At 39.8% G+C, this 9,103-nt stretch overlaps 1 protein-coding gene across 2 annotated transcripts in view; it reads left to right on the plus strand.

Annotated features, from left to right (window-relative positions):
• Positions 1–2,172: 2,172 nt before the first annotated feature.
• The window catches only part of fign (fidgetin), a 23,518-nt gene continuing 16,587 nt past the window's right edge, over positions 2,173–9,103 (plus strand). The window contains exons 1-2 of one of the 2 annotated variants that reach the window (XM_023405570.2): positions 2,174–2,309; positions 3,236–3,270. In XM_023405570.2, the coding sequence (XP_023261338.1) occupies positions 3,246–3,270 (25 nt within the window). In that variant the 5' untranslated portion in view covers positions 2,174–2,309; positions 3,236–3,245. Of the gene's footprint in view, positions 2,310–3,235; positions 3,271–9,103 lie in introns of both variants that reach the window. The other variant, XM_023405571.2, reaches the window with a different exon arrangement.

Consider the following 9,103-nt stretch of genomic DNA (forward strand, 5'->3'; position numbering starts at 1 on the left):
AACAAATATGTTGTTTTTCTGATATTCAGCAACATCATCTTACATCCTTTAATCTGGTTTAGACACTTCCCAGCAAAATCCATAATCTGAAATTTTGATCTGAAACTGCCTGACACCAAATCATAGAAACTTGATGACTTCTTTTTCTCGAGGTTTGATCTGTGTCAAGGAGGATTCGAGTGTGTGATGGACATGAACTGTGATCCCTGTAGCTATATGTGCGGGTGTCTGCATGATGTGTGTATTGACGTGCTGTAGCAAGAGTTCAGGGAGGCAGCTGAGCAAAATAATGTAGAATGTCCTGCCTGCTGACACAAGGACAAAGGCACAGTCTGAACATGCCCATATGAGGAAGGAGACAATGGACGTGACCACACCTGGAAATGCACTGCTGTTGTTTTCACCGTGACCTCCACAGCACACAGAGATTTTCACAGGCTGTTCCTACAAGCATTGGACATTCACTTCTGGTCGAGTCAGCTGAGTATTAGCACGATATTGTTCCACTATGGCTAGAAAATTACCTGATGAGCACTGGCATCTTTAAATAGCCAGCAACTCACAGTGTGTTATCATGGTAGCTTTCTCTACCTTTTATTTGTTTATGTGTTTAAATGTTTAAATCTGGGATGATTTTGAAGAAAATCTGCGAATATTGTCTCTAAATTTTGCCGATTGGACTTTATGCATGTTATTATTCTAAGGCAGGGTTTTGCTTCAAATTAGCAATGTATGTACACTACATTGTATGAAAAGACTTACAATGTGCTAATCCTGCACAATACCAATGACTGACACTGGGGTGTATGAGCTTAAACTGTTACTGTCCAGAGCAGCTGAGTGGCTGCTCCATGTCCTGCCTTATAGGTAGGATTTCTCCAAAGAGCTCATGCAGTTGGAATTAGCATGGTGCAGCCAAGGGAGTACTGAAGGCTGAATCAATGCATCACTCCTTGGGCCTTGGGTATGGATATGAGAGGGCATAATGGGACTTTTGGTGCCGATCCTCATATCATGTGTCTAACCAGGGTCTTCTTGCAACGCCTCCCCAAAGGAGAAGAGATCACCTCCCTCTTTCAAGGTGGCATGTACAGATAATAGAGAAGGCTGGAGAATAACCTGCTGAAGTATATGTCAAAACAATCAAATGAAGATGTTTTATTTTACATTTTGGTAGAGTTGGATGAGAGGATTGATGACACCTTGATACCACATTTGCCATATAAATATTAAGCTACAGCCATGCAGCCGGTTAGCATAGCCTAGCATAAAGATTTGAAATGGGGGAAGGAGCCAATCTGGCTCTGTCCAAAAGTAATAAACCTATAACCTCTATAGCTCACTAATTAACACATCATGTCTTCTTTGTTTAATATATACAAAAAGGAAAGTCTATAAACGACAAACAGCAGTTTTACGGAGGGGTTATGTGAGGGACTATGCAGTGACTTCCTGTCATCGCTGTGAGGTTTCCAGGCAACCTGCAGAGGCCCCAGATTCCCCATTTCCAGTCTTCATGCTACGCTACCTGCTACTTCATATTTAGTGGACAGATCTAAGATTGGTATCAGTCTTAACTTCTAACTCTCAGCATGCAAGCAAATAAACAGTTTTTCTACATGTGTATAAAACTATTGCTTTAATACATTTTATTACCTCTAAGAAATATGCAACTCTAATTGCCTCTGCAGTGAAATCAGTTGAGAACAATGGAGTATACATGCTGGTTGGTGCTCCATATAGAGATTATTCTTAGTGACAGATTTGCAGCAGTGTTAAGAAATTTATTTGAAATCTGTTTACATCTTTGAGATAATACACCATGTTTACAGATGAATATACAATGAAGAGATGCGCAGACTCTCATGCAATGAAATAAGCACGACCTGCCTCAGTATGTGCAGGGCACTACATGTATTGGCTCCACAGTTCAAGGCACAAGATGGCAGTTTCCAGTAGCCTCGTGCTTGCAGACAGTACAATTAGATTGTTAATACACCAAATTGCCTACAGCGTAATGTCATGATAGGCTACTTGTGAACTGCTGCTCATTAAGGCCGATTCTCTTTGAATTTGGCTCCCGCCGCAGAGAACATGCGCAGTATGCAGCGTGCTGCCTTCAGTCAGTGTAGCAGCTGTCCAGGGTTTGGAATTCCAACATGGCAGAGGCTGTGGTCAGTCTTCCCCTCACTAACTTGGAATGGTTTCAAATCGCGAGCAGCCGCGCTTAACCCCAGCGAGCCATTCATCTGCACACTCACCGGATCGATGCTACTGTAAACCCTGAGGCTGCCCTGTCACCTACACAGGTAAGTCTCGTCCTGTCCGCCAGTCATGTTAACAATTCTGAAAGAGAAACGGAGCAGCGCTGTTTATATACGCGCAAACGCTCGCGGACTGGGAGACCGTGTCGCGCATCACAGTAACTGCAGCGCGGACTGTGGTTGCTCATTCTGCGTTTTCCACAGCAGCGTTTACTTGTCATTGGCTAAGAAAAGGAAGAAAAATTACCGCGTACGTTTCGGGATTACACAGACATTGCAATGACTGTTTCACCCCCCGCGCTTTGAGCAGAGGGCTGCTTGCACACACGGCTGGAACCAGTCTCTTAAATAACTTTCCCACAACGAGAAGTTTTTGCATATCAGCCTGAATAAAACTTGCCCGCGATATCCGCAGGCGGGAGGTTAATAGATGGGTTGTCATTGCGCTCTTAGTGGGACAACTGCTGGCAAGTAATCTATTTTAAAAGTAAAGGGAGGAGGAGGAGGAGGAGGGGGGGAGGGAGGAGGGGGGCATCACGCTGGTTTAGCCTCTTCCTCTAATGGGCGGCATGAAGAATGTGTGTTTTATGTCATCTACTCTCTCACATGCTTCCTATTCTCTTGTTTCAACTCGCGCAAGAAGTGACAGGCTCCAGCCGTGCCTGTGTGGCTCTAGCGTTCTCCGTACAAGGCTTTTTTTTTGTTCGTTTGTTGTTTTGGGGTTTTTTTGTTTTGGGTTTTTTCCTAGCCTATTTTATTCTCTTATATCATGTTCCGTTTTCCTCGGTCTGCGTTGCTCTTAATTACACGGCCTAAATGAATACCTGAGGAAAGAACAAGGGACCGTGCGTGTTTTAAAGTTGTGAAATCCGATAGCTGAGGAAAAAAGTGCCTGTAATGAGAAGCAACCTTTGGAATTCCTCCTCGTGAAAATTCCGATTCTGCTGTTTTCCCTCTCCTCTTGTTTTTAGGCTTGAAGACATGATCACTAGCACCAGTTTTTATGGTATGTTCATTTTGTGATTACCTTTCCTATTATTGTATTATTATTTCATATTTGTCATATTTGAAAAGAGGCTGTTATTGCAGTAATGTATTTGTTTTCATTGTGCATGCATGTTTCATCTTCAAAGTTTATTTAATTCAGGTTATAACAATTTAATGACCATAGTCCAGAGATGAGAGCACATTATGTGATTAATTTCATGCTAATGGCATTATCATCTAGGTTCAAAGTACCCTGTGATGGCTAAAGAATTTGCCCCCATTTTAATTTGGTTTGGTCTCTTTCTGACATTCTTCATGTGCAGTTTAACTTTCTCTTTCTCATCTGCTCACTGCTTTCATATTTTTGCATGCATAACTTTGGATATATGATTATTTTTGTCTAATAGACAGTGGATGTGAGTTTATCCAGAGGAGTTGCAAATTTTCATTAAGAGATTCAAGTCTAAACTCACTTATTTTAAACAGGTTTTTGTGTGTGTGTGTGTGTGTGTGTGTGTGTGTGTGTGTGTGTGTGTGTGTGTGTGTGAGAGGAATCTGCTCTAATGTCAGACATTTCACCCAAAATTTAATATTTGCTCTTAAAAGAATTTACAGAAGATATTCAGCAGCCTTAAAGATGTAATTTATTTTAAAATTTATGACGTAGCCGTCAGTCAGGAGCTCATAAATGTTAAGTTATTTTTTAAATTAAATTATTATCTCTTGTGAATATATGAGAACTGGATAGAACAAAAGATTTAGTATCTCAGTTTCATCACAAAAAAAACAGTAATGTTATAAGTAATTATAAATATGAAGGATGACTGGAAAGAAGTAGTACAACAAAAATACTTGTATTATAACAATGCTATACTAAGTAGACAATATAATTATTGTAAAACCTCCTATGCCAAATAGAATGACTTTTAGGGAAACACACACATGTGGGCTGTGTTTTAAGTTTAATTTATAAAGTTACCATGTGCTTCTTTATTTACTTGTCACACTCTGTAACGATTCACTGGTGCAGCTTTGAACTAATGTGCTCACAAATTAGTGAGCAGAGGCAGCGTCTGAAATAGCTGTTATTCATGTTCCAGTGGAAATGGTCTGTGACAAGCCAGTAAATGCATCTGAGCATGGACACAAAGTCAGGAGAAGTAACAAGTTGTGTTCTGTCTCTCTTTTGCAAACATTTTGTCCTAAGTGAACCTTTCCCACCTCCATAGAACAATTTACTTAATTGTGTGCACACATTTCATTTGCATGTTTTGCTTTGAGAGGAAATTAACATCATCAGCAGTGAGCTGAAGTATGTTTTTATTCCTCTTCAAAAAATAACAGCATTGCAGCATCTGTCACTCAGTGGCGAAAAAAAAAATGTACATTACTACCGCATTCATTATGTTTGAGTGTTTGGTTGTAATGTGTTTTTGTAAAGTGGGTATTAAATTTGTTGGTCAGATTTTTATGTTTTTCATATTTAGACCCCCCCCCCATGCATGTGTGGTGGGTATTGTTATTACAAAAGAATTTTGATTTGAGCTGCTTCGATATGGACACTTAACAGATTGGCACATAGTTTATTTTATAAAAATATATTTATATCTGTAGTCACAGCTTGCATACACTCCAAGTCTTAGACACCCTGTACTATCTCTTTAAATATACCATTTTATATTTGGAACTGCATCATTTAATTGAGAACTTCTCAAAATCACGCTAATGCATGTATCTTCATGCTGCTGTATGGTCACACCTAATGTTAGTGGAAGTTGAGGTGGAAGAGTAGCTGTATCTTGATAAAGTACAATGCATCTGCACAGAAAAAAAAAAAAACAATCTTGCAATTGTCAAGTCTTTCTCTCAGAGCTTCCATCTTAACTATCCTAATTATTGAGTACTACCTGAGGACATTTATCAGTTCATGCCCTGGAAAGGTTCCATGTCTGAGCTCCTGCAGTGTGTTAGGTGGTTCTTGCAGGTCCTTACTTAACCCCAGAGACCTCTGGTGTGCATGGAAAGAATTTGACACCTCTGTTTATTTCTGATAGGATAGCACTTATGATAGCAATCTAAGCTGTTGCTTGACATGAATCTCTGAGCTGAATTTGATGACAGATGCTGACCCTCGTGTTTCCATCGCCCTCTTTACAGAGTGATACACATGTTCACACTAAGAGTGACTGTAAATAACAAGAAGTTGCATGAAGTAAACTAAATTGCATCCACTTATTTCACAGTGACACGAGCATATAGAAATGTGGTTGTTATATTTAGTCGTGTTACATTTACAAAGAGATTGCTTGCAGATGGTGGCCAAAGCACTTTCCTGTTCCACGACGCACTCAGTGCACCTTTTATGTAGGCAGAAGGGTTAAAGAAAATATTTTCCAAAGTAGTTTTGAATTTTCTAAATCTTTTCTTGTCTTCTTGGAAAATGCTGCTGTAGAGGCTCATATTTATTTTATGTGTACTTGGCGCTGCACATAAATGAAATTAGATTTCCAGAAATTCAGCTTTTGTGTTTCTGACTGTTCTACAGTTTATAACTATTCTAACATACTTTATATTTCCAATTCATTGTTTGTTTACTAAACCCAGAACACAAAGGCATAGCTCATCTTTCACTCACTCATGTGTCAATGTGAACTCATTTAGCTGCTCTAAATGTTCTGTCCATAATCTGAAGTGTGTAACACTATCAGTGATCACTAAAATTGACAGCATCACTTAAACCATTAATACAAGGGAAGTGGTGAACGGCAGGACTGACACTTTATACACGTCCACTAATGATGACAATTAAAGCCAGCTCCTGGATTCCTCGAGCTGAGTCTGTGTAAACACCCCCTGGGATGTCTGCAGGGCTGTTGTAAATTGATGAAATGTTCATCTTTACAGAGGGATCTATTTGTCAGTAACTACAAGAAATGCCATTCAGCCTCCTGACTGTATTGTACGAGATCAGTGCAGGATTGTCATCTTTAAGCAAATATGTTTAGTGGTGTCTTTCCTGTTTTTCATATAAAATGCGAGGGAGTCCCCCCAATGGAGTCGGACTCGGGCAAAAAAGGGACAAAAAAAAAAAAATCTTTCTTCCAAGTATTCGATGTGTTCCTCCCTCTCTCCTCTCTCTTCCTCTCTTTCTCTGTCTGCCTCCCTCTCTTGTATCCACATCTCTGTCGTTTCCCTCATGGCAGCTTGCTATGTTATCTTTGTGTGTTTCTCTCTACACTGACAATTCTTGCAGTGATCTAAGTTGGACTGCATTAGAAAGTGGAGGCAGCTGTCTGTTGCTATACTGAGGGACGTGTTTGCTCTACTGCAAAGATGAAGGACCATGAATCCTTGACATCCTCCCTTTCTCTCCCCTCCTCCTCCTCTTCCTACCATCTCATTTAGACACAGCGACTGTCTGCTCAGACTTGTTTTTTTTTTTTTTTTCCTCTGAGTGACAGCATATGGCATAGACATTTTCTAAAATGCATGTGCCTACCACTGGCTGCTTGTAGTTACCCTTCATATGTCTCCTAGCTACAGGCCTGTCATGTTATTTTTTACTGTAATTCAGACAAAATACTTACAGTTTAATTTAGTTGAACAGATTCTGGTGGATAAAGCAACAGAGGCTGTGTGTTGAGGAAGCAGGCAGACATTTAGTCTGACTGTTTCACTGCCTGCAGTGCCAATCTCTCTTTAGATTCCTTTAGTTTTATTGTGCATATATTGTATTTTTTTATTTTCTAAGGATTATGTGCAGACATATAATTGTGTGTGCACACATTGTATGTGTGTGTGTTTGTGTGTGCATGTATTTTTTTGTGTTTTTTTTTTTTTTTTGCAGAACCAGCTTGAGAGAGAACACAATTCCTCCTTCTAATTAGTTTTTTCTTTTTTTAAAAAGAAACTAATCCTTCCCATATACATGCTATGATGTTATAGTGATCCATACCATAATGCATAATGTGCTTATAGAATTTAGGGGTCATTACATGACAGATTATAATAGAAACGCTGTCGTAACTCATGTTGTAGAGCTGGTTTACTCAGGCCATAAGTGCCAGGCATATTATTTATACAGAGTATAGCATTTGTTGACTTAAACTCCTTGTTCTCCTCATTTCCAACACATTGAAACAGAGGCTTTGTTTCATCTCCTTCACATGAAGTGTCTCTGCACTCATAAGGAGACAAGGCAGCTCCGAGCCTGTTGGGGATTGGCTAGAATAGACAATCCCCAGGTGTACTAAACTAGGTTTAGCACTAAGGCTTTTAATCTGGACTTGTAGGAGATTCATGTGCATTCATAGATTTGCCTCTGTAATTATCATACCCCCAGTGGCAGCCAAAGAGATGTTTGCCTAAATCACTGATGTCCTCATTACACTGTTTACATTTTAATTAGACATGCTAAATTCTGGATTTTTTTTTTTCTTTTTAGTGGCCAGAAAGATAGGAGGTTTTCCTGCCTTCAGTTCAGCAGAGACAGACTATGTCTAGAGTGTTGTGTGGCTGTTGAAGCTGAAGTCTTGTTAATGTAGCATTCTTTACATCCCCCTCCAAATGATTTATAGAGCAGTATTTTGTGGCTGAGAATATAATCGGTACATTGCTTTATGAACAGGATCTGAATGGAGTGGCAGTTGACAGCTCTAGACAACATAATGAACATGTTGTTCATCCACAAGAAATCATACAACATTACATGCTTATGACTAAATCTGCCTCCATATATTTAAATGATGTCTTTGGCCAGATTATTTACTGCTGCTCTCAGGCAGTGAATATCTAACGCTCAAGGACTATAACAAAATATACAATTCCATGACTTTTGAAAATAGCTGGCACTTTGAACCGTCATTGTGTGCCTGAGTGCTGTTGCTTATCATTGAATAACCTTGGTGAAGACAGGTGTTTTTTTTTTCTGTCCTTCTTCCAAGGTTTTTTTTATTATTGTGTGCTGTTGGTGAGTTTCGTATTGTGAGAGAGCAGCAAGCCTTTCACAAGAGGATAAGAGAAAACTGTATTTGCTGTATTGAAATTCCTCTTGTGTTCCCACAAAACAGCGTCTGACTAATCTGGTAATCGAGGCCGCCATTCTAGCTGGACTGAAAACCCATGCTGCAGGAGACGTTTTCACCACACCACATTTGTCTGTTTCATTATAGGCTACTCCGACTAGTACATGTTTTAAATGCCTACTTTTCTCCTCAAATTTGTCTTGATTCTGGCTCGTCTCAATCAATTTAATACCTTAATTATGATAACAAAAAAAGACTGTGGTCGTACTGCTGTGATACAAAAATGAATGTAATGAGAAATAAGATATATAACTATTAGAGGAAAAGTAATTGTGAATACATTTGTTTCACGTTCTTAACAGTTTATCACAACCATTTTATTTTGCCATCGTAGTAATGACGATATAAAAGTGTTATAATTCATGTATTGTAATACATGCTTAAATTAACTTTGATATTCTTATTCAAGAGCATGCATAGATTTGCTTTGAATATAAAAGTTCATCTTTTGACTGTTTTTCATCCTCCCATTCATCACATCCCGTCCTAATTGCCTCAAATTGATATTTGAGGCAATTAGCTAAAACGATGATCAGACGAGATGTGAGCTATCAGTGGCTTTCGCAAAGTTCTCAGCGCTTCATTCATCCTCGGTGGCGTCGGGGTGGCTGACAGGTTGGCGTTGTGCCAGGTGCTGGCGGAGGGAGCCTTGAGTGCCAGGACGAGGAGAGGATGGGTTGAGGTCTGCCTGATGGTGTGGAGAGGAGGGGGATGAGAATGAGCAGGGGGAAGGGAAGGGAAGGGAAGGGAAAAGGGGGGGGGGGGGGG

Source organism: Seriola lalandi, unplaced genomic scaffold (genome assembly GCF_002814215.2).
Source record: "Seriola lalandi dorsalis isolate HSWRI2012SDOR001 ecotype SW California unplaced genomic scaffold, Sedor1 jcf7180002054279, whole genome shotgun sequence".
NCBI classification, from domain to species: domain Eukaryota; kingdom Metazoa; phylum Chordata; class Actinopteri; order Carangiformes; family Carangidae; genus Seriola; species Seriola lalandi.